Here is a 26,275-nt window from a genome sequence, read left to right as displayed (position 1 = left end):
CTGACATTACTGACTGAGAATACGTATTTTGTGGTGCATTTTGAGAATATGTAATATTAGTCTTTTTTTTTTGCATCTTCGTATGCTACATTACTATGATATTTTTATTTTCGCTATAAATCTACGAGACATGGATGCTATTTTGAGATATGTATATATGAAGTCACTTGAAATAATGTATTGTGTTTACTTAAAACATGACCTAAATTGGAGAAACTGAGCCTATTTTTTATGGAACTCTACTTGCTCCGTCGCAGCAACGCGCGGGTCCAATACTAGTATGTATATATTATATACATATATCTATATACATACATACCCCTAAATTAGAAGAAGCTTTGGGGGCGAGGGAAATGTGGGAAGCAGTACAGAGACAAGCACTGGAGCAAGCCTCTACGGCTAAGTCACCTCCTTTCTCAGTCATGGATTTGTCAGGTATGGGGTGCGAACTCGATTGATCTAGGTCAACCTAACAATGATGTGGCCTTGAAGTCGGAACAAGTCAGATTTGAGTGCAATAGCATGCCCACGTATTCAGGCGAGCAAGAAGGTAGATCTTTTGCGTTAAGAGTGCCTGCCGTCTTTACGACGTGTACCAAGTTCAGGAGCGGACACAGCTTTCATGCAAGCTCTGCAATCTGCAACTGTCACTTGCACAATGCCATTAATGGAACTGCTCAAGTTGAAACCGGACTTGTGGGATAGAGTGGCCAGATGCCTACGACAGCAAGGAGCAAAAGAAGTTAGATCTTGCAATGAAACCGTTTTGGGCCACAAGTCTGCCTACTTCTTCCGTTCCCGTACAAGTCAACAAGGTGGGCAAATGCAGTGAGAACGACTCGGGAAATACGACACTGCCAGTAGAACTGACTACAGTCTTTTCAATAAGATAGTGGAGCTAGCATAAGCATAGCAACCAAGCCCATTTGGGAGACATGGGGAAAACCGTCTCTCTCAGACGAACTAGAATGAATTTACAACTGGCTAGATGGAAGCCTAGAGGACCCGATGGGATTGTTGGAGAATGTTATCGTCAAATCCTGTGGCATTGAGTATGATCATACATTTGCCATAGTTGATTTCAGTCAAAATACCAACTACGAGGTCATCCTTGGAAGGCCCTTCATGCGATAGTTTCAAATGATTCAGGATTGGGGATTCAATTATCTGTACCTCAGAGATGAAGGTGTGATTTTTACGAGAGTCAATCTCAGAAACCATGCCTATTGAGATGTAACTCATTCCCCAATCGAGGAATTGGATTCAGGACCATCAGAAAATTCTGAAAACGCCTCGTCTGGAACACGTTGTGACCTATGGATGTGTGGAGCATCGGATATTAACTTGCTGTGGGATCAATAAGAATTTGGAGCGGGAAGCAGAAGACCTATACTATTTCCCTGTTCCCTTTCTTGAGCATGAGTGCGAACCCAGTTGACTGGGTTCAATGCCTAGTAACACTGGATATATGTGCTTTACCCAAGCCTACACAATTTTGTGACCCAGATGGCTATGACATTGTTCCGGTGTGGATGATTCAAACTGTTCTGGCCTCCAAAGATCCCAGCACGGATCACTACAATGCTAATGAGGAGCTAGTTCAAGGAGATATGGTTTCCATTGTGGACATACCTTCATCAGAATACGGAACTGCTGACGAAGGAGTAGATGACTATGGAATCGAAACTTCCGACGCTATGGATTCAGGTGACGACGAGATTGTGCCTGAAAGTGAGCCAGAAAAGGTAAGATTGCTACTCAAAGGAAGAGTAGAGATCTTGCTGGATATGCCACGTGATGTGCCTAAACGCAAGTTTTGCAAAAGTCACAGGAAAAACAGGAAGCAAGCAATCTTGGAGAAGAAGCTCCAAAAGGAGAAAGAAATGGAGGAAAGTTGACAAGGAGCATTTTGTCCCTTCAGATTTTGCAGGAAAGAATGAGTTCTCGTACTACGTAGGAGCTTAGGACTGTATCAAGGAGAACAAGTCAAGTGGTGATACGGTTTCCAACCTGCAAGAAAAGAACATGAATCCTAAGAAGAAAAAGTGTCCTAAGTCTTAAGTCAAAAGGATCAAATAGTGTCACTCTTCTGTCTGCTCGTAGTAGTATGACTACTACAGTCGAACGACGTGCACTTAGGCAAGAAAGGAAAAAAACGTTGAAAGCTAAAACCATTGAAAGACTTCTTTCAAGGTATTTTCTCTCACCATCTAAACAACTTTGTTTCTTCTCGTTTTGTAAGAGAATTCTCTTATAAAACCATTGAAAGATTTCTTTCAAGGCATTTGCTCTGATTTGGCCACCGCAATGTCTCGTATGCCGAAAAAATGCTCCTCGGGCTTGATATTGTGATTTTTCCATTCCTTGGGTTGACCAAATTTCTAAATTTCCATATGTCTTTGTAAACCATGGTGTGTGGTTGTGTAAAATGTGCTGCATCACAAAAATTAACAATGTTGTCATGTAAGATGTGATGCACTATAAAAGTTAACAGTGTTTGTCTTAAGATAATACATTGACTTAAAGAGCAAGATTTGATACCATATAATGGATCATGTTTGTATTGCTCCATGCTTCTTGCATACGCCTTCAGAAATCTCTTAAAGCTTGTTTGAATTCACCATTGTCTATTTGTTTCCAATTCTTTTTATCATAGTATTGAAACACCTTATCCAATGTCTTCCATACTTTAGCTTTTCTGGTTCTGGCTCTACCTTCATCTACATGGTCTTTAATGGCATTATGAACATCTTTCCACAAGCCATATTTGATGGTTGAACCACCGCGCTTCCTATTTATTTTTCCAAGCTCACCATGGAAATTGAGAAATCTACGGGCTTTGACACCACCTATTGAAGGCTTGATTGGTATTTTATGTGCTAATGTAGATTGTTTTATATCTGGAGAACAATCTTCACGTTGCCACCATCATGTAGCCCTATGCTTGAGAGAATCTTCTCGAGTTTCTGAATGTTTATAGTGTGCACGTTTTAGTACTTTGATTTCCAATGAACTCAATATACAAATAAACCAACTTCTCCACAATTCTACATAAGCATGGAATGTGCAAATATGTACTCTAGTTAGTGGTATATCTAAAATAGGTAAAAATTGCTTATCAACGGTATTCCTATTTGATGGCCTGTCCCGATCTACATGAGAGAGTTGTTTTATTGGTGCCATACAATATAAGCATGATGTTTTAGAATCCCCTTCCTTTGATACATTATACATGCACTGAGTGTTTTTAAGTCACCAACAATATGCCAAATAATTGTGAAATCTCCACTATCATCAACATGTAGCTTGACTCCACTTGATTACTGGTGTATTGTATGTGATATGTCGGTTTGATGAAATGCCCAATATAGAATCTCATGGTCTTCTGAGTCAACCTTTAAACACCACCGACAATGATGAACTAAAACTATGTTAAAATATGAATATGTAAGTCAAAAGTGATTTGACATACCTCAAAACAGCCAAGCCACCATATATGATTTTCTGATTGTACACTGAAATAGGATGGATGCTTTGTATTTATTTCACCATTTTCATCAAGTATTGGTGAAAGAACTCTATTTATCAATGTAACTGTTACTCTCTCCATCTTCTTTTGCTTCAATATCTCACAATCATCTAATTTAATAAAACGAGGTCTAGCTTCCCATGTGCTTCTTCCATTGTAATGTTTTAAAACTGAACCATGGCTTGTTGAATATTGGCAAGCTTGTAAAAAAAATTATTTTGTGCTATTGAATGTTAGCTTCCTCTTTCCTTTTTCAAACATTGCAGTTATGCTGTATGATTCTCTCAATAATGATGTCTAGCTGCCCATGTGCTTCTTCCATTGTAATGTTGTAAAACCGAACCATGACTTGTTTGAATACTGGAAAGCTTGTAAAAAACGAATCTAATTTAATATCAAAGTCTGGCTGCACATGTGCTTCTTCCACTGTAATGTTATAAAACCAAACCATGGCTTGTTGAATACCAGCAAGCTTGTGAAAAATGTTATTTGTACTATTGAATGTTAGCTTTCTCTTCCACTTTCAAACATTGCAGTTATGCTCTATGATTCTCTCAATAATTCCTCCACTTCATTGTTAAGATCATATCTTGTCTTCCTAATATGAGCAGGCTTAGGGAGAAGATTTGATGTAACGTCACTCTGGCCAAGCTTCTTCTTTAGTAGATTTACCATATATGTATAACTTGCTCTACTAATTGCCCGATCATCAAGTGTTTTTTGAACATCCAAAGTATATATTTGAGAGCACAAATCCTTCTATTATTTCCTTCTTTAGACGCGTATACTTCCCCACTTGAATAATATTTTATGCTAAATTAGGGGGGATTATTGTTGTGATGCTTGCTAGCAAGCTCAAGGCCTATCTTATTTGCTTCACGATGCATTAATGTTCTGTTTAGGGCAACAAGGAAAAATTTTGTAAAGACAAATATTTTAAACAGGAGCCTAAGATTAAGCACAAAATGTAAACATTTCAAAAGGTTTATATAAAACATCTTACCTTATGACTTGAATTCGTCTTCAAGGTCCTCTTGAGCCCACTTTCAATGCTTCAATGTTACACACACTTTTCCTTTGTTGTCTTATTCCAAGCTTTGTCTTCTTGCTCTGGGCTCTCTTTATCTTCTTCTCCATCTCAGAGACTTTTGTTTATAAAATGTCTACTTGTTTGATGCTATTCTAGTATTTTTAAAGTAATTCTTTATTTTTTGATAGCATCATTTTATTTATGTGCTTTAATACTTCTGAGGATGCTGATAGATTATTACAAATACCAAGTAAACCATTATACCCATCCCCAATAAATCTTAGTATTGAAATAGGATTAGAGAAATTTGGAGGAGAACTTGATAAGGGATTATTAGGATTAAGATTCCTATCACACCATAAATCTATATGTTTTTTTCCATGCATTCTCATCTTTTCCTTCTCGAGGCTAGTATACATTCTTATTCTATTCTTTTTTTGAGCTGATTCATATTCTTTATATATATATATATATATATATATATATATATATATATATATATATATATATATATATATGTTGTTTTCCATGCATTCTCATCTTTTCCTTCTCGAGGCTAGTATACATACATACATACATACATACACACACACACACACACACACACACACACACACACACACACACACACATATATATATATAGATATGAAGATGATATATATATATATATATATATATATATATATATATATATATATATATATATATATATATATATATATATATATAGATAGATAGATAGATAGATATGAAGATGATAGAAGTCTCTTTTACTCGTTGAGATATGTGATAAATCCATTTGAGTGTATTGAATATTTGCTACAAGCGAGGGTATAACTAGTTTACAGTTAAAATTTGAATTTGAAAATTTTGGGCTCCAAATGTCATTTGGGGATGTATTAAATGTAAGAATTCTAGAAAGAAGATGAAAATCTAAAAGGGTGGAACAAAAGTCTTTTTTTTTGTACAAAGGAGTCTTCTTTCCTTTAAAAAGGACTAAAGACAACATTTGACACTACTTAGAAGAGTTGTAAATAAATTGACTATAGTATACATACAAGATTTTCCTATACCAATTGTATATATAGATAAACCACTTTGAAATGAAAAAGATTTTCTTTTTTTTAGATTTATAAAATATAACAAACCCCATAATTTCTTAGAGGGCCTCAAAGAGACCCCTAGATTCCCCTAATGTGCTCTTGTCAAGTATAAACAAGTGGAAGGAATCCCCTTCAATGCTTGCTAAAGGAATCCATATGAGTGGATGGGAAAAGAATTCAATGCAAGAATCTTCCCACATGGTCTTTTTTGCTTTCCAAAGACCACCCATAGAGGTGGTTCATACCAATGTGGACCACCCAAAGCTAATGTGCACCATATAAACCCTTCCACCTACCAGTTACCTTGGCCTTGAATAAGCCTTCACAACTTCCTCATTAATAATGCTACCTATATTCATTAATATCAAGATGGACTAGGTGCTCCTTAGAATTCCTAAATGACATAAATGCTTTCCTCATAAAAGCTAGCCAAAATCAACCTTAAACTAAAACCAAACCTGGATAGAATGCTATGTAGAAGATATGTAGCTTGGGTTTGGGCCAAAATAGATGCCAAAACATTGAAGGCAAAAAACTTGCATCAATTCATCCAAAAAAAAATTAAATCATCTATTCAACCTTCTTGATGTCATTTCCAACCTTATTCATAGGTGATTGGATTTGTATGAATATTTTTAGAGATGCACATTCAGAGAGCAAAAAAATGTGCTCTTTTGAAGCTAGCCGGGTAAATCAAAACACAACATGTCACATCTGCAACTCACTTCCATCAAAATTCAAGAGAACGCTAGTAGATTGCAACTCGCACAAGAAAGGGAATTGCCAGCTAGTTCAATATGATGTCAACTTTGTGCTATTCCTACTATGGATAGCAAAATTTTTAGACATAGAGGAGAAGAAAGAGTGTGAACCCACTGAAGCCAATCTAGACATGGAGGTAGTAGAACAAGTTGAGGAGTTTCAAGAAAACCAAGAAAAGAACCAGATTATCAACTTTGATGTTGCTCAAATCAAGCATCAATATAGAAGTGAAGGGAGATAATGAAGAGATTAAAGACACGATTGCCACACTACCAACATTTACTCTGAATAAAAGCAATAAATTTTGTAAAATGACATGCAATACTTGTTTGACATAAGAAAAGATTATTGTCTTAGTCTTCTTGCAATGTGGGTAAACTATGACACTGGTTTTGTGGACCTTACAACCCCTTATCCAATAACGCTCCTAAATACTCAAACAAAAGACTCTATTAGAAAAGAGTTAGTAGGATATCATGTAGGAAAAGTCATAGCCGATTATAAGATGTAGTCTCTTCCTACCACATAGGAATTTGTTGAAATTTAAGATCGATGTAATATACAACACTTGGGAAAAGAGAAAAATAGAAAACCAACTGAGTCCAAACCATCTAGCTCTATCAATTTGTATAGAGAAAACATATTCATAGAATGATGAAAATTTAAAGATATTTTCTTCCAGAATTCTCATTATCGTCCTACCAAAACTTTGTTACTCATTTGTATGTATTCTAATTTGCACATTTTTTTTAAAGATTGAGATAGAAGATGAAGATAAATTTCTTGGTCAGAGTAAAGGTTCAAGGCCCAAAGCTGAAGGGAAAAAGTCAAGGCCTGAAACATTACATAGGGAAGATGAACGGGGAGACTTTTCTTGTTTATCACTCAAAATTTTCTAACTCTCCAGACATGGCCACGTTGATTCTTCGGGTGCTCTCTAGAGCTATTGGGTCTCAATCTCTATCATACAAGTCAGAAAAGATAATCTTGATTGAGAAGGTAGAGGCTATTCGGGTTTTTGGCTATCACCCTCGTAAATGAATCGAGAGCTAGGTACTTTTCATGCATGGCAGGATATGTGCAAGCTAATTCAGACAAGCATGAACCAAAGAAGCTTGCATAGTACAGAAAGAAGGAGTTTCTTGGATGAGACATCAACTTAGACAAACCAGGCAACATTTTCTTGGAGGAGGAGGAGGAGGTGGTGGAGCTTACTGAGGAGGAGGCCAAGGATGAAAGACATGTTGAAGAGGAGGCTAAGGATGATTAGGACACTAGCTCCTCATTTAGGACCCATTTTTTGCTCATCCTACATCTATTTACTTGCCATTGTGCTATTTTACATAAGCTATTGATTACTTAAGATCTCCCTTATTCATGTCCTTCCCCATACATCCGAGAATGTCGCATGTGGGGGATTGGGGTATTGACTATGTACAACATCTATCACCTCCCCAACTAATCGGCTATTTTGATCTTTAAATAAACAATTTCTATACAAGTTTGATACTACCCCACACATGTATTCCATTACCTCTTTCCCCCTCACATCCATCACTATCCCGCCCCTATCCGTCACATCATAATATATCTCTACCTCTACCTCTCTCACCACCTCCTCATCCTTACTGTCTCCTCCAACTCTTCTCCCTCTATCTCCCTCTCTCATCACGTGCCCTACCACCTCCCCCACCAAAGCATCCGCCACATGTACTGCGGGTGGAGTCGCGACGACGACTAGGGAATTGTGTACGTGACTGTGGACGTGACCTTGAGCATGACGGTGGCTGTGAGGGAGAACGTGATGGTGGTTGTGAGCCCTAACGTGACGGTGCCTAGGAGGGGGTGCGTGAGTGTGTCTGGGAAGGGGTATGTCTCCTCGTCGGACTCGGCACAGAAGGTTATGGAGTGACATGGGCACTCGAGAGAGGGGTGACTATACCAAGGAATCTAGGAGGAGGATAAGCTCAACTGGGCCAGGGTGGCACCCAAAATGATTTAGCATCTCCATCATCCAAGTGCCGTATGCAAATGGACGAATGAAGAACCTGGATCCATGAAGAATCTGCAAAAAGAATCCATTTGTATGCATCATGTATCATGAAGTGTATCGCGTGTAAAATCCCCTCCAAGATCGCGTGTATATCCACGTGAAAAAACTGTCTAGCAAAGTACACGCAGGCATACACGCGATTCTGCGAAAAAAAGTACCAAAAAAGGCCGCCTACCGACCAACGTCACTTTCACATAAAGAAAAGGACACTTGTATAAAGAAAAGGGACACTTGCAGGAAAGAGAAGAAAGGACAGAGACACTTGCATAAAGAAAAGGGACATTTGCATAAAGAAAAGGAAGGGAAGAGACAGGACCAACTGACTCACCTCTTGACAAGTGAGTCTCCTTTTTGTCTTTTGTGTGCACCTGTGTGTAAGCTCCTTCTACCCGCTTGCAAGCTCCTTGCACTTGTGATGCCTTGGTGGCGACGAAGAAGATGAAATTAAAGAAAGCGATAGGGTTTTGGAGTAGGCGACGGGTTTTGTTTTAAGTATGACATTGATCGCTTTGTGTATGATCGCATGTATAATCGCGTGTATGGTAACATTGTGCCACAAATATACGTGTTTTGACATAGGGTAAATGTGTAGAGGTCCAGTGCACTATGTTCAATGCTATATGGTGTGAAGGAAAGCATTTTCAAACACAAAGAATTGATGAAAAGAGGAATACACAAGAATGCGTTGTCATTAGTAGATTTGAGGGAGCCAATGGAAAAATGGATGATTATTGTGGCACAATCCAAGACATATTTAGGCTTGACTTTCGTCGCTTCTTTGTGTATGTTTTTTGGATGTCAAATGGCAAATGAACGTGGTGGAAAAAGGGCCTAATACAACGATAAAATGCCATGCAAGTGGCTATGTAACTATTGACTCTACAAAGTTTTGGCAAACAAAGAAAGATAGGCTCGTATTGCCACAACAATGTGAGCAGGTATTGCCACAACAATGTGAGCAGGTATGCGTTTTTTTACTAATGTGTTTCATGTACATATATATCTAAGCTCACGTACCCCTTGACTTTTGATATGCTAATACATTGCAATATGTGTATTTGAGTAGGTTATCTATCTGCCAATGGTGCATGACACTAAATGTTGGTATGTCATCCCTGTTGCACCACATTCCAAAGTGATGTACAATACATTCACTGATATGGAGCATATGGAGGATGTAGTAGGCCGCAATGAAGATGATGTTGAACATGCCAATGAAGATATTGTGATCGATGATAAAGAAATAAGAGATGATCATGATAATGAGGATGAGCGTGCAATTTGTCATGATCATGAGGATGACCCTACCATTGATGATGATGGTGATGTTGATGAGGATGATCAAGGCATCGGTACCATTATCAATAAACAGAATATCGATAGTGGAATAAATTTAATCATAGCCTTACAAATTGATCAAATGGATATTGACGTTGATCATTTGGCAAGGATAGATCTTATTGAAGATGAGATCGAATCCTAACCAATCCATCATTGTATTGTTCTAAATTGATGACAATTCTATTGTATATGTTGTCTTTTAATTATCATCTCATGATTTGTTTTTGAATATATATTGTTGTAAATGCATGTAGTGGGATTGTGTAATGATATATATTGTAATGTACTATGAGATGGTTTAAAGAAGATGGTTTTTATTTTTTTAAAGGTATGGAATTTTTTCTTGAATAATATTTGCTCTCGCGTGTAATAAAGCATGTATATCTGCGTCTAAAACACAGTGTTTACGCGTATATACATGCTCTATTACACGCGTTTATGAACTCAGTATACATGCGAATTTAGATGCCCATATACATGTGCTCGATATTACTCATATACATGCGCGACCATACACACGCCCATAACTTATCGCGTGTATCGAACGCGTGTATGGAAGCATTGTCTTGTAGTGTTTGAAATCCCATTTTCTCGTGGAGCCTCTTCCGCAACTCAATCATCATCCTTGGTGCTTCATAGTTAAAAAAATGTTATCATTACGTGCTAGGTACTCTATGATGAACACACACGAGCCCCGCAACAACCACCCCTCTGCTTCTAATTGTGCTTTTTGTCTCACAAAGCCCTTTAGAGCCATTATGAACCTCCTCCATTAAAACAACATCCATTGATTATGCACAATGTCTGTAATCTAAAAAGAACACCTCTTTGCCATGGAGACGTTTGGCCATGCTCTTTGTTTCACAAAGCCCTTTAGAGCCTTCATGAACCTCTCTAAAAAGAACCTCCATTGATTATGCATGGTACTTGCAATCTCCACCTCATCAACTTGGTGCACAAGCAACAACGCTTGTATGTTAAGGATACATGTTGGAAAGGGTTCCTCTAGTAGACATATTATCTCAATGGCATCTTCTCATGCTAGCACAATGGTTTGTGGATCAATTTCCTTGCATAAGATCATGGACAAGGTATATGGTAATTACTTACCATATACCATGTTCATAAATACTGAATATGCGAATTTGCTTCATGTACCTCCCAATGATATGTTTTATTTCTAATAAAAGAACTAGCTCCAATAGTCATTCACACAACCTTTGTACACACACACACACATACACACACAAAATAAATAAATGAATAAATAATTTTACGACTATCAGCTTATTTTGATTTATAGTTATCAAAAATATAAATAAATTGTGAATTAAATAACTATATCATGACAAATATTACTATAATCCTTTATAATTTGATGCTATCACCACTAGTGTAGATATTATCTTCTTGAACATGATACCCAACACTCTAAATATCACCACTTACATAGTGAAAAAGCTAAATATACCACTATTCTATGAGCATCCATATAGTAGCTTATATGGAGCTAGATATCGACACAACATGGTAACCTTTTGACAGACGCCGCATCGATTGTGGATTTTTTTTAGTGAGTATATGTTGAAAACAAACATATAAAACTCTAAAAGCAGTACGCGACCTTCCTCCTGTGCATCTTCCAGATCTGTATCTGACCCCCCTCTCTCTTTCGTCTTGCATTCAATCTGCAGGCATTGCTATGGAGTGTTTAGAAGGCACTCAAGAGATATTGTGTGCTGCTGCCATTGGCGTTCGTCCCAACGGAACTGACCTAGGAGGGTTATTTGCGGCTCGCCCACCGTCCCCATTGCCGTATCAGCAATCAGCCATCAGGTTTTCTCTTGTTTGGCAAGGCACTTGGAGTCTCTTGTCTGCAAATTGGTTGGATGCATATTGTCTAGCAGAACGATATAGGATTATGCTCCATGAGATCACTTTTAGAATCGTGCATGTCTCCCCTTTAGTGAGAGGGTTTTTCATAGTGTAGTTTGAGACAACAGATTAGGTCAGTGCAATCCTGGCACAAAGCCTCGTGGACATTAATGTGGCTTTGTGCTTCCTTGATAGATGGACACAGGGCATGGATTACACAGGTATGGATGCTGGTCTGAGTGTGATGGCAAGATTCCCTAGACTTCTCAAAGAGTTCACACCCTATTTACAGAAGATTGGGAGAGGTCTTGGACATGTGATGGGTGATAGTATGGTGTTCGATGAGGATCGTGCTGTCACCATGAGATTGGCGTTTTCACCATCCTTAGTGAAGAACCCTCCACAATTTATTCTATCCCTACCATTCATGGGGGAGGAAAATTGCAGAGGGTTTTCTTCATTTGTCTCCGGGTCACTGCTTTGTATGTGGAAGAAAAGGTCGCGTAGCTGCGGAGTGTACCCGTCGTTAGGATACATCCACAGCACAGTTAGCAGGCAGTGGAGCCGGAGATAGGCTCAGAGAGGGCACGAGACAGCAGGTGAACGACATGCTAAACCAAGATCAAAGGCTGAGAGAGCTCAGAGGAGAGCAGGGAAGAAGAAGAGAAGACAATCTTGGAGAATAGAGTACCCGAGAAGCTTACAAGTTTAAGACCCCCCCTTCTTCCGAGCCAGATCAACAGCAGTTGGATGCCGTTGCCCCTGAGGCAGAACAACAACAGAGTTCCAGTGTGAGTACTGATGGGGAGAGCTCCACCTATAAGAAGCTTTTCCCTTCTTTAGCTGAATCTAGTAAAACACCTAGGAGATCTGCTAGGATCAAATGTAAAACTTGTAATTTGCCAATCTCTTAAGAGCCTCAAGCCCTGGATTGGTTTTCTTTTTTGGTGATACCTATGAGTACATTCCTCTGATGTAATTCTTTTGTATTTGGCCTTGGGATCTATTCCCTTGAGGTGTTTTTTTAATAGAATGATTCTTTCTCTGGAAAGGAAAAAAAACAAACATATAAATGGTTGTTTATACACATTTTTCAAACATGCATGCGGGAATGTAGTGGGCCTTCCAAGCATGAGATTGTGGATTTGAAGCCCAATGGAAGGAGTTGAAGAGAATGAAGTTGACACCTTACCTACCACCTTAAATTATGGAGCGTATAGCTTTTAGCACAAGGGTGTTGAAGGAAATTAGGTAGACACCTATCCTACCCCCTTAAACCATACACTAACAAGACATATCTATACGTCCTCTTTCATAAGTGTAACATTGCATTCACATACCACACTCGGCCTTGAGCCACACCAAAGCACGGACATGCGCGTGCACACACACACATACACATACAATCCGTATTAGTACATTTGGCAAGTATCCAACTCCCATGTGCACTCAAGAGCATCACATTAGTGCCTTCTAAATCCTCCCTCTCTATGAAGATCTCTTCAAAGATCATGGATACTAGTGAAAAATGGCTTCAAAGCAATGACTTAGCCATTTCCAAATGGAAGGTAAAGAGATATTACTAGAGGTTGATAGGCCTATACACATGCATGAATCAACTAGGTTGTGTGTGTGAGAGAGAGAGAGAGAGAGAGAGAGAGAGAGAGAGAGAGAGAGAGCAAATGCATGTGTGCCTATGAGGGTTTGGGTGTGGGTGTGGGGGGGAGTTGTAGGAAAAGATCAAATAGAAGAGAGTTCTTAAGATGCTTGGCCCAATATATATAGATTGACAATTGGTTAGAGAGAAGATTTTTCAAGGTGCAAACCCTTATCTCATTAAAGGTTTAAATGTTCTACACAAGATCCCTTTAAAGAGAGACTCACAAGTTTATATTGTCCTCATCGTATAATTTACATGCCACCATATAAAGAAAACAAGTTAGTTTCAACCTTGCAATGCAACAATTGTCATCATTGAGTCCTTCATGCTCTGTGTGTGTGTGTGTGTGAGAGAGAGAGAGAGAGAGAGAGAGTGTGTCTTCTTGAGGCCCAATTGGCCTATGAGACAAAACATGTATGTACAATGTGTCCATGTCCTCTAGTGATCATTAAAACAAAAACATGGGAAAAGAAAATATTTCTCTCCCATAGAGAGAGAGAGAGAGAGAGAGAGAGAGAGAGAGAGGAGGGGCAAAACAATAGTACATCATTATGATCTCCCCTATAGAACGTTTTTTCTTTCTTTCTTTTAGTTATGGTTTTCAAGCAAGGACCCTAAACACACACACACACGCATGCACGCACGCACGCGCGAACACCACACAACCTTGTCCCTCTCTGGAAGACCATCTGGGCAAGAACTTATACATGGAAGGTCTGGCATCTTGGAGGAGTCTCTTCCTGGCTTTATATGGGAGTCATGTGAAGGGCACTCTTACAAAAAACATGCTTCAGCATGCTACTCAACTTGTTACTCATGTCCATACTCTTAATGGAAAAACAAAGAAGCAAATCTTATATGTAGAGTTTAATTTTATTTATTGGGATTTTTTGGGAGTCCTTTTGAAAATTTAATAATGATTCTACTTAAAACTATGTCTTTAAAATAATACCCAAATGATCTTGCACATTTATTTCTATTGAGATATTGAGCTCATCTAGTGAGACGGTGGACAATGGTGACCCGCCTCGGGGATAGGTCCCACACTTACACCAGTGGCATGGTTGGTGAGATCTTGGGTGATATGCGGCCAGTGGGATGACAGGCATGACAACCATTCTAGAGACTGGCATAGTTATAGCGCCAGCTCATTTAGTTGGGTTCACACTATAGAGAACCCTATTATGTATTTGGTTGAGTACCTTTCATATGTGTGTACTCTTATCTTTGTATATGGAGTGTTGAGTGTTGAGTGAAGAAGAAGAAGATTTTCAGCCTCTCACCTTGTGTGTTCTCTATTAGGGTTTTGTGAGTGTGTGTGTGCTTGCAAGAGCTCAAGCTCTCTTCTCCCCTACATCTTTTCATGGTATTAGAGCCTCGTTCATGCTAAGGGCTGAGCTGCAAAAAGCAAGAGAAGCACAGGAAGAAGAAGATTTTTAGCCTCTCACCTTGTGTGTTCTCTATTAGGGTTTTGTGAGTGTGTGTGTGCTTGCAAGAGCTCAAGCTCTCTTCTCCCCTGTATCTTTTAATGGTATCAGAGCCTGGTTCATGCTAAGGGCTGAGTTGCTGCAAGCAAGAGAAGCACAGGAAGCGGTACGAGGGTAAGAGCTTCAACTTCTCTTCCCTATTTATGTTGGCGACTACACCCTTCTCGGGAGCTCTATGGGAGGCACCGGCTAATGATCTCTGATTGAGGAGCTTTTTTCGCGGAAGTAAAGCCATAGGGCAACTACTGCATCCTATTGGACAAACTTTTTGTGGGCAAAAACGCGTTTCGGGTGCGTCTGGATCTCCGTTTTTCAGAAAGTAGGCGATTTCGAGCACTGCGGGTAAGTCATCGATTCTCTGTAGAACTCTGTTTTAAGAGCTGCAGGAAGACAGATTGGCTGTGCAGACACTGTGTGTGCTGCAAAGAGGTCAATAGTTGCCATTGGGTGTATGTATGCACATTGAGATCACTCGTTGTGACATTTGAGTATACTACAGTACCGCTGCAAAAAATACAGCAGTTTGTGCAGGACAAACCAGAGTGCTGTTTCTGGTAAATTTGTGTGTCTGGCAAGATATCAAATGATGGCATAAACTAGATTATTGCTGAGAAGCTTGATAAGAACAAATTCCATGCTTAGAGGTTCAGGTTGACGAATTTCCTGATGGGAAAGGGTTATTGGGACTACATAGAAGGTGAGCATGAAGAGGCACCGGAGATACCGGAGATCAATCCGACTGCTGCAGATGTGAAAGAGTTCAAGGATTGGAACCAAGGAGCTAGAAAAGTTATATATTGGCTCTCCATCAATATACAGGATACCATGATTGGGCACATACAGGATGCCAAGTCCTCCAAGGAGGCATGGGACACCTTGGTAAAACTCTATAAAACGAATACCAAGGCACGAAAGATACAGTTGAAGAATGAACTTTATACTGTGGAGAAAAAATGTATATCTGTGTGAATGACTATATGCATTGAAGATAAAGGGTATTGTGGAATCCCTTGCATCTATTGGTGTTTCAGTAGATGATGATGATAAGGTGGAAGCCTGTCTACGTGGTCTTGGACCACAATACAAGGCGTCCAAGACATCTATTCAGACTCGGGAAAACATTCCCAATTTTACAGATTTGGTGTCTATGTTGATTATAGAAGAGAAGAGCTTGGGTGAAGACCAATAGTCTTCACAAAACAAAAACAGTTCAGAGCAACAGGCCTTCTACACAAAACAAAAATAGTTCAGGAAGAGGACGAGGTAGAGGAGGCCGTGGACGCGGTCAAGGAGGTGGCCGAACAGGTAATCAGAATTATGGCCAGTAGCAGCAACAACAACAGTCTCATAATTCACAACAACAACAACAACACGCAGGTGGAAGAGGCCAATTCAGAGGCAGGGGGAGTCAAAGAGGTCGTGGAAATTGGCAAAGGCAGTATAATGATACACGTGGATGCTTTTATTGTGGTAAGCTTGGACATGTGCAAGCAGATTGTTATAAGAAGCAGGCTGACATGCAAAATGGAAAATTGCAGCAAAACAACTTTGCATCCTCAAGCAGAAACAATGAGGATAATGAAAGGTTGTTTGTTATGCAGCATGTCGTGAATGCCACGTCTGAAAATGTTAAAGCAGCACATAAAGATGATGTATGGTATGTGGATTCAGGTGCTTCGAACCACATGACAAGTCTGGGGAGTGGTTCAAGGAGATGAAAAACCTTGAAAGACCAGGTTTTGTGGAAACGTTTTGTGGAAACAGGGGATGATACTGCTCATCCAATTGCCCATGTTGGAGATATGCCATTGTCTATGCAGGATGGCAAAGTGAAGTACCTTGCAGATGTACTTCACGTTCCAAACATAACAAAGAATCTGGTTTCAGTTGGCCAGATGATTGAGCAGGGTTTGCAGGTTCAGTTTAACCCTGATGGTGGTTGTTATGTTGAAGACAAGTGCAGGTTGGTTGTAAAAGGCAACAGAGTGGGCAGAATGTTTACGTTGAATGTAAACATGCCTGAAGTGAGTGCTGCGATGTTTGCAAATGGTTCAGGAATTGTTGCAGACACAGACATTTGGCATAAAAGAATTGGACGTGTGAATGTGCAGAGAATGAAGTCTATGCAGACTAAAGAAATCGTGACAGGGCTGCCAAAGTTTAAAGTTGAAGGTATGCAGAGAATATGTGAAGCATGCCAATTTGGAAAGCAAACAAAGCATGTATTTCTACGTAACAGATATGTGAGCAGAAATACACTAGATGTTGTGCATTCAGATGTATGGGGTCCTACGAAGACCATGTCTATGGGAGGCTACAGGTACTATGTCACATTTATTGATGACCAAACAAGGAAAGTGTGGGTATACTTCATGAAGGAGAAGGGTGAGGTGTTCACTCGCTTTTAGAATTTTAGAGTTATGGTTGAAAAGCAAACAGGGAAATATGTAAAGTGCTTAAGGTCAGATGGAGGGGGAGAGTACTTCTCTAATGAGTTCTCTGAATTTTTAAAGAAGAATGGTATTCGGAGACAGTTTACATGCAGATACACTCCGTAGCAAAATGGAGTTGCTGAGCGAAAAAACAGGCACATTACTAAGATTGCGCGAGCAGCATTGATGGAAGAGAAGAATATGCCATATAGCTATTGGGCTGAGGCTATTTCTACAGCAGTTTACATCATGAACAGGACTCCAACTGCAGCCATACATGATGTAACTCCAGAGGAGAGCTTTACTGGAGTTGCTGAGCGGAAAAACAGGCACATTACTAAGATTGCGCGAGCATTGATGGAAGAGAAGAATATGACGTATAGCTATTGGGCTGAGGCTGTTTCTACAGCAGTTTACATCATGAACAAGACTCCAACTGCAGCCATATATGATGTAACTCCAGAGGAGAGCTTTACTGCTGCAGAAAACCTGATTTGTCTCATCTAAAAGTCTTTGGATGCATTGCATATGTGTATGTTCCAGATGAGATGAGAACTAAGCTGGATCCAAAAGCTGAAAAATGTGTGTTTATTGGGTATTCCCTTGAGCAAAAGGGATACAGGTGTTATAACCCTGCTACACGTGAGTTGAGGGTAAGGAGGGATATTGTTTTTGATGAGATGAGCAGCTGGTATGCTGCTGAAAAAGAAGCTGTTGGGGCAGATGTGAGTGAAAGTGTGGTTGCATAGAATGCAAGTCAGCAATCACAGTCTTTGAGTGGACCAGGAGAGTCCTCATCTAGTGGTTCAGTTGAGCAAGCTGCGTCATAATACCAGTCCTGCAAATGTGATTAGTACATCACATAAAGGAAAAGAGAAAGTGGTTGAGCCCCTTGGTATGCCTGACATTTCTGCAAGGCATTCTCATGTTGATGGAGAGTCTAGTGGCTCAGAGATGAGCCTTGATGAGGAGCTTGGGATCCCAGCTATGAGAACACCTGGTGTAAAGAAGGCTATGAAAGCCATGAATGCAAAGCTGCGAAGATCTGGGAGAGTGAAGAATCCTGTGTAGAGGTCTACCTATGATGGTTATGTGGCACATCACTATGCATACATGGCAAATGTTGTGCAAGTTGTAGAGCCCACATGCATTGATGAGGTTGTTGGAAATGTGTGTTGGGAGAAAGCTATGGATGAGGAGATGGATGCACTATATGGAAATGAGACTTGGGATTTAGTGCAATTGCCTGAAGGCAAGAAAGCCATTGGATGCAAGTGGGTGTACAAAGTAAAACATAACAGTGATGGAAGCATAAACAGGTATAAGGCTAGATTGGTAGCCAAAGGATATACACAGACATATGGCATTGATTTTATGAGGAAACTTTCAGCCCAGTTGCCAAGATGGCAACAGTGAGAGTTGTGATAGCAGTGGTGGCTGCATCAAAGAAATGGTCTTTTGTAAAGAATGCATTCTTGCATGGGGATTTGCAGGAAGAGGTGTATATGTTGCAGCCACCTGGTTATGAGGATGTGAGTCACCCCGAGCATGTTTGCAGGTTGAAGAAAGCCTTGTATGGCTTAAAACAACAAGCACCAAGAGCATGGTCTGACAAGATTTCTGAATATCTTGTCACTATTGGCTTTCATGTAGCCAATGCAGATTTCTCGTTGTATGTGAGACATGTTGATAGAGGGGTTGTGCTTGTTGTCATCTATGTAGATGACTTAATCATTACGGGGGACCATGATGCAAAGATCTTTGATGTAAAGATCTTGCTTAGACAAAAGTTTGAGATGAAGGATTTGGGGGAGCTCAGATATTTCTTGGGCATTCACTACAAGACACTGCTGCCATACACGCGTTCGATACATGCGATAAGTTACGGGCACGTGTATGGTCGCGCATGTATATGAGTAGTATCGGGCACGTTTATATTGGCATCTACATTCGCGTGTATACTAGTTTCAGAATCGCGTGTACCAGCACATGTATATTGGCATCTAAATTCGCGTGTATACTGGTTTCAGAAACGTGTGTACCAGCGCGTGTATATACACGCAATTATACACGCCCTATTACACGCGATAACAGAGAACTTTATTAAGAAAAACTCCATTCCTTTACAAAATTAAAAACCATTTTCTTTAAACCATCTCATAGTATATTACAGTATATATCATTACACAATCCCACTACATGCATTTACAACAATGTAATATATTCAAAAATAAATCATGAGATGATAATTAAAAGACAACATATACAATAGAAATGTCATCAATTTAGAACGATATAGTGATGGATTGGTTAGGGTTCGATCTCATCTTCAATAAGATCCATCCTTGCCAAACGATCAACATCAATATCCATTTGATCAATTTGTAAGGCTACGATTAAATTTCAAACTCTTGTTTGCACAATGATCGATGCTAGTAGGTAGTATGAACTACACACATAAGAGCACATGTATGTATGGTTTATGGCATTACAAAACTTAATTTCAACGTACAAGACTTGGAAAACACTTACTTGGAGCATCTTGTGTCAATCGTGGGACTTCAACCCATATAGTTGCTCAACGCCTCTTTTCTTAGTGGTTGTAAAGGCTCCCTTCAATGATCTCATGCATCCAGTGGGAGTACGCAAAGTGGTGATGGCCTGCTTTACCTACTTCTCCTCTTTCTTTGATATAATCCATGGTGCAGGCGGAAGACGAACGTGCCCACCCTCCTCTCGTGGCCAAGCTTGACGCATACATCCTGCGACCCGCAAGTCCTCCCGTACGCTAACATTGTCTCGTTTACCAATAACATGTTCCCAAATACCCGATCCCACATTCTTGAAGATGTGCATGGGATCAAGAAGATGGTTGATCTTAAGATGGGTCCAATATGGTAGCCGGAAAAAAATGGAGTACCTACACAAGGGATTGCTCTAAGCCTCTATGTGATCTTTAATCCAATTAGAGACTACACAAAACAAGATTGAAAAACATTACTGTACCTGTTCGTGCCATCTGGAGGAAGAACATTTGTAGACTCCCAAATACACTTCCAATCTTTTGCACGAAGTGTTTGTGGAGGAATGTTACTCTTACTAGCAACATATTTAGGATGATCTGACGGGAGAAATCGTTGATGATTATCGAATATGGTCTTACACAAACCGTCAGCATACTCATGTACTAACGAAGGGCCACAAACAGAACATGCATGTTTACCCGATATTTTTAAACCCGTTAAAATAAAAATAAAAGTGAAAATAATAAAGTCAATAGTTATAATTAATATAGCCAATAGTATTAGAGTAGGGAGGTAATTAGAATTCTTACCAGGAACAATTGCTGTATCCTGGAAAGTCATGCATTGTCCACATCAACATTGCTTTTAAGTCGAAGTGTCGAGAGGAGGGAGGCCTACTAATGTCCACCACCGTAACACCTCTCCATAGTTCCTCCAACTCATCAATCAACGGTTCGAGATAAACATCCATATGCTTGACTTTATGTTTCCCTGGAATTAGAAGGGATAACATAAGATGTCCCTTCTTGATCGCCATTGATGGTGGAAGGTTATAATTCACCAACACAAGTGGCCACACGCTGTATGCGGTGCTTTTGAAACCAAATGGATTCACTCCATCCATACCTAGGCCAAGTCTCAAATTTCTGGGCTCTGTTTTAAAGCTGGGTCACTCATCTTCAATATGCTTCCAAGAAAGAGTGTCTACGGGAATTCTCCACATGCCATCATCCGATCGATGTGAGGAATGCCATGACATGAGCTCTACTATGGATTTGCACTTGAACATGTGTTTGATGCGAGGAATTATAGGAAAGTGTCACAAGACTTTACGAGGTACATCACATCTGTTCTATACCTTGCTTCACCACAAGTGGGACAATGTCGAGCCTCCTTATGCGTCCCATGAAAGAGAATGCAATCATTGACACATGCATGTATGCGATCATAATCCAATCCTCCAAGAGATGTCACATAGCGCCTCGCTATGTCTCTTGAGGTGGGTAGTCTATTCACCTTTGGAAGCATGTTTGATAATAGCCTGCATCCAATATCATCAATTAGCCCTAAACCCTAAACCCTAAACCCTAAACCCTTAACCACTAATTCAAATTTACAAGTTAGAATGCTTACTTCAATAATGCGTCAAGACTTGCATTGCTTCATCCATAAACTGTTTGTATATTGAGTAGTTCAAGTGAAGCATATAAAATAGAGAATGTGCACCCTTCAAAAACCGGTGTTGATGAAGCCTTGTAAAGATTCTCTTGTTCCATATCATCATCGTCCATACCTTTGGGATCATCCCTAAAAAGATATCGCACCATATCATCAAACACTTCCTCTTCCACAACTTCATGGGGTGTAGGGCTATTGTCATTCCTTTCCCACTCATTTCTGGCAATAGATCCCGAAGCTCCAGCATCATCTCGTCGACGCTTTGCGTGCTCTCGCTGCGCATAGGGCACCATGTTAGGGTGTGGTAATGCATCCTGCTTCAATTAGAGTATATATATTACAACTCCATTAATTTGGACACCATGAGTCATTTGAATACTATCAATTTACATCTACTCACCGCATTGTCTCATCCTCACCTGAACTGCTTGAGGAGGTTGATGACATCCTATGTACAAAAGAGCAAACACATAATCATAGTCAGTTTTTAATGAAAGTATAAAAAGTCTCTATATCCTGTGTTGATCACGTGTAATAGCGTGTCTCACTGTTTTAAATAGCGTGCAACAGCGTGTCTAGATGTCTAAAATCGCGTGTATGAACGTGGCTATTTTATAATACATGTGAATATACACGCGCTCCTACACGTGACCACCTGTCTATACCTAAAATAACCTACCGCCTTCTCCAAAAAACCATTTTCAAACTTCATGTTTCCTCTCCTTCGTCGCCGCCACCAAATCTTCCCTCTTCCAACAGAGAACTAAAGCCAAGTGCAAGGAGCAGACATGGGTGAAGGAAACCAGCCAAAAAAAAGACTCACTTTTCCAGAGGTGAGTCAATTTGTCCTTGTCCTGTCTCTTTCCTTCCATTTGTTTATGCGATTGTCTCTTTTCCTTTTGCGATTGTCTCCGTCCTTCTCTGGTCATGCCTGCTTCAGTATTTCTGTGAACGATAGTGACATTCTGGGCTTTCTTTATAAGAAAGATTTGTCGGTGGTGTGGTCGGTCGTTTTCGAAAAAGTTTTTGCACAGGCCGCGTGTACGAGCGCCTGTATGTCTGCGTATACCTTGTTTACGTATACCGTGTTTGCACAGATTGTTCACGCGCAGATACACGCGTTTTTGGACGGGTTTTTACACGCGACTGTGTTTGTCCTTAAAGTTCACCCATGCTTGCGTGTCTTGCTTTTGTCGATCCAGCTCAAGAGAGAGATGATCCCATCTGCATATGGCAGCTTGCCTTCACAAAATCATATGTGCTAGCTTGCATGTTGTCATCATGGGGAATCATCAAGCATGTATAGGAACAACCTTGATCAAGATGCTGCATAAAGTTTGTGCTTTCAATCTTCATCTTTGTGCTTTGATACATAGAGTGATTCCCTTCATGGCGACTGTGCTTTGATACATAGAGTGTTTCCCGGCATCGCCATCCCCTTTATCGCCTCTCATAGTAGCTCTTATTGCCATCCCCTTCATGGATCCTTCATGTATATACTTTTATTTTTGCAGATTTCATGGATCCAAGTTCTTCATCCGATCCATTTGCGTACGGCACTTGGATGATGGAGATGCTAAATCATTTTGGGCGCCATCCTGGTCCAGTTGAGCTTACAGAGTACATGTATGTCCATCCCCCTCCTGGATTCCTCGGTATCTATACCCCGCCCCCGAGTATCCATGTCACTCCACTGTCGTCTATGCCTGCGAGTCCGGCGAGACGGCATGCAGCTTCTCCTCTTCCATGCCCATCGAGGAGACGTACCCCATCCCAGACACACTCACGCACACCCTCCCAGGCACCGTCACATCAGGGCTCACAGCCACCATCATGTACTCTCTCACAGTCACAGTCACGTACACAATCCCCCAGTCGTGACTCCACCCGCAGTACAGAGGAGAGAAAACGCCGCAGTAGGAAGAGTGGGAGTGGAGGATGCGGCGGGTGCTTTGGTGGGGGAGGTAGTAGGGCACGCGGTGAGAGAGAAGATAGAGAGAGAAGAGTTAAAGGAGACAGTGAGGATGAGGAGGTGAGAGAGGTGGAGGGAGTGATCTACTATGATGTGACAGATAGGGGCGGGGTAGTGATGGATGCGAGGGGGAAAGAGGTAATGGAGTACATGCGTGGGGTAGCTTCAAACTTGTATAGAAATTGTTTTATTAGATTTAAAGATCAAAATAGCCGATTAGTTGGGGAGGTGATAGATGCTGTACATAGTCGGTACCCTAATCCCCCACATGCGACATTCTCAGATGTATGGGGAAGGACGCGAATAAGGGAGATCTTAAGTAATAAGAGATCTCACCTTAAGAAACTCACGTACGATGATGGGCTAAATGTAGCTGCGGGTGGCTATCCTGCCGAGAAACCTGCCCCACTGCGCACAAACGCGAGTGGAAGGAGGCAAAGAAATGAGCAGAGAGTGGCGTGAAGAGCAGACAACATGTGGAGGCACGACGGATCCAGATGGAGACCATTGGATCTTCGCATTTTGAATCTGGTGGCGTCGAGTCATGGGTTGCAGAGTTCGTATCTTGCCACTTTATTTGATTGTTTACTTAATTCATTGATTCTATGATTGTTTTAAACTTACAAATTGTGTTGATTATGATACAGCGACGGGTTATGGGGAGGAAGCCCACAGCCCACGATATTGAGTATGCTCATCGGCATAGTAGACGTGACACGTGGGCATTCTTAGGAGCCGAGGGACGTATTACGGATGCGCAGTTTAAGATGGCCATGAGACCATACAGTCGACAGGTACTTGAAAACTCTAAACGAATGATTTTGGTTTATTGAATTACATATATATATACTTATATACGATATATTACTTGAACAGGCACAAGCTGCTGCTACACCTGCTCATGCTCCTACCACTGATGATTCACTCGCCGCTACTGCTCCTGCTGGACGTGAGCACTACTCATCGGACATGTATACCGATGTGAGCTCATCTGATCATGGAGGGAGCAGCGGGTCATCATCTGGGTCTGAGTAATACTCAGACTTATAGTATCACATTCCATATTGAGGATGTGGTTGTATATATATTTTTGTAACTGAAGCCATGGGCTTTTTTAGACAAACCAATTTGATTTTGGCTACTTCGACATATGGACTCCCTTGTATATATGTGTACACATAAAATTTTGATAGTAATATTGAATCGTGAATTGATAGTATTGCATTCATGTGTCTGTCTTGAATCGTGTATTGACAATGTATGCATTCATGTCGTTCTTGAATCGTGTAATGACAATGCACTAAATCTTCCTCGTCGTGGAGGGTGCAATGCACCAAAAAAAAATCCAGAGAGTGCTATTGGGTGATGGAATGCTGAAACAGCATTCAGGTACCAACAAATAGCGCTCTCTAGCTTTTTTTTTTGCTCTCTGTTCGCGTGTATAGACGCGTCAACTTTGTAAAAGTCACGTGTATATATGCGGATACTCTGTGAAATGCGCGTGTATAAGCGCAGCTAAACTGACAAAACGCATGTATAAGCCCTCGTATCAGCGTGTCTGACTGCATCTATACACGCACTTTTACATGCATGTCTTTGGCCGCGATGATACATGTGCTAATACACGGGCTCGCTACTTTTTTTCCACAAGTCATTTTCCGCGGCTAGAGCGCGGGTATGAGCCCAATTCCTTGTAATGATTGAGGTGATTAGGTCACCACATGGTATTGGATTACTGCAAAGACAGTATGGCTTGGACATGTTGGCCAAGTATGGTATGACAGGCTGTAAGCCTATCTTAGTGCCATTGGATCATAATGGCAAGTTGAGTGCAGATTCAAGAGAGATTTTGGAGGATCCTACTATGTATAGGCACATAGTAGGAAAAGCTTGATCTACATGACGATCACCAGGCCAGATTTGAGCTATGCTGTTGGGTTGGTGAGTCAGTTTATGCAGGTTCCATGGAAGCCGCATTTGGATGCATTGAGATGCATATTGAGGTATGTGAGGTCTACTTTGCATTGTGGACTATTTTATGAAACTGGGACAGAGATATGTGTACATGAGTACACAGATGCTGATTGGGCTGGTAGTATCTCAGATAGAAGATCTACTAGTGGCTTCATGTTTTCTTTGGGGAGTGTTGCTGTGACTTGGAGCAACAAGAAGCAACCTACGGTTGCTCTATCCAGTACACAGAGGCCGAGTACAGAGGAGCTGCTATGGCAGCATGTGAGGTAGCTTGGTTGAGAAAGCTACTTGCAGATTTGGGTCTATCAGTGGATAGACAAGTTGTCATTTTCTATGACAACATTAGCAGTATACAGTTGGCCAGGAACCCAATTTTTCATGCTCACATAAAGCATATAGAGGTCCATTACCATTTTGTCAGAGAGAAGGTCTTGGCAGGAGACCTTGACCTTGTTTATGTCAGCATACAGGATCAGGTAGCTGACATCTTCACCAAAGCATTGGGTACAGAGAAGCTCCGCAGAAATATATATGGACCAAAAGGGTGCCAAAATGTGGGATTCTCATAGAGGGCATTTTTACACTCTTCTAGTCCTAATTATAATTTCAAGAAAATATGAGCAATGGTGGATACACCCAGGTGATCACAATATGAAAATAAATTGATTTACTAAGTAAGTTGATTTGTTATGTAACAAAATTTATTATAATGTGTCCATTACAGACTGCCTTGTATATACAACATGCTCAATAAAAATTGTGATATGTTCCCACTTGTGTGTAACTTTAAAGTTTTGGGAATTTGAAGACGAGTGTTACACATGAATGTCCCTTAGCATTTTTAAATTATTAA

At 40.4% G+C, this 26,275-nt stretch overlaps 1 protein-coding gene across 1 annotated transcript; it reads left to right on the top strand.

Moving 5' to 3' along the window:
- Positions 1-11,401: 11,401 nt before the first annotated feature.
- On the top strand, positions 11,402-12,762 carry LOC147613339 (uncharacterized). The gene is made up of 2 exons (XM_086782090.1): positions 11,402-11,656; positions 11,891-12,762. Exons 1-2 carry the CDS (start codon positions 11,523-11,525, stop codon positions 12,267-12,269), a joined length of 513 nt encoding a protein of 170 aa, XP_086638216.1. The 5' UTR covers positions 11,402-11,522; the 3' UTR covers positions 12,270-12,762.
- The last annotated feature ends 13,513 nt before the right edge of the window (positions 12,763-26,275 follow it).

Source organism: Cibotium barometz, chromosome 44 (assembly GCF_041138505.1).
Source record: "Cibotium barometz isolate CiBa-2024 chromosome 44, ASM4113850v1, whole genome shotgun sequence".
Taxonomy (NCBI): domain Eukaryota; kingdom Viridiplantae; phylum Streptophyta; class Polypodiopsida; order Cyatheales; family Cibotiaceae; genus Cibotium; species Cibotium barometz.
Note: the sequence above shows the minus strand (reverse complement) of the source record. Positions and strands in the feature narration are given on the sequence as shown.

Coding starts and splice junctions, on each gene's coding strand:
- LOC147613339 (XM_086782090.1), top strand. CDS start 11,523: ATGGAGTGTTTAGAAGGCACTCAAGAGATATTGTGTGCTGCTGCCATT. Junction 11,657..11,890: donor TATCAGCAATCAGCCATCAG/GTTTTCTCTTGT, acceptor CTTCCTTGATAG/ATGGACACAGGGCATGGATT.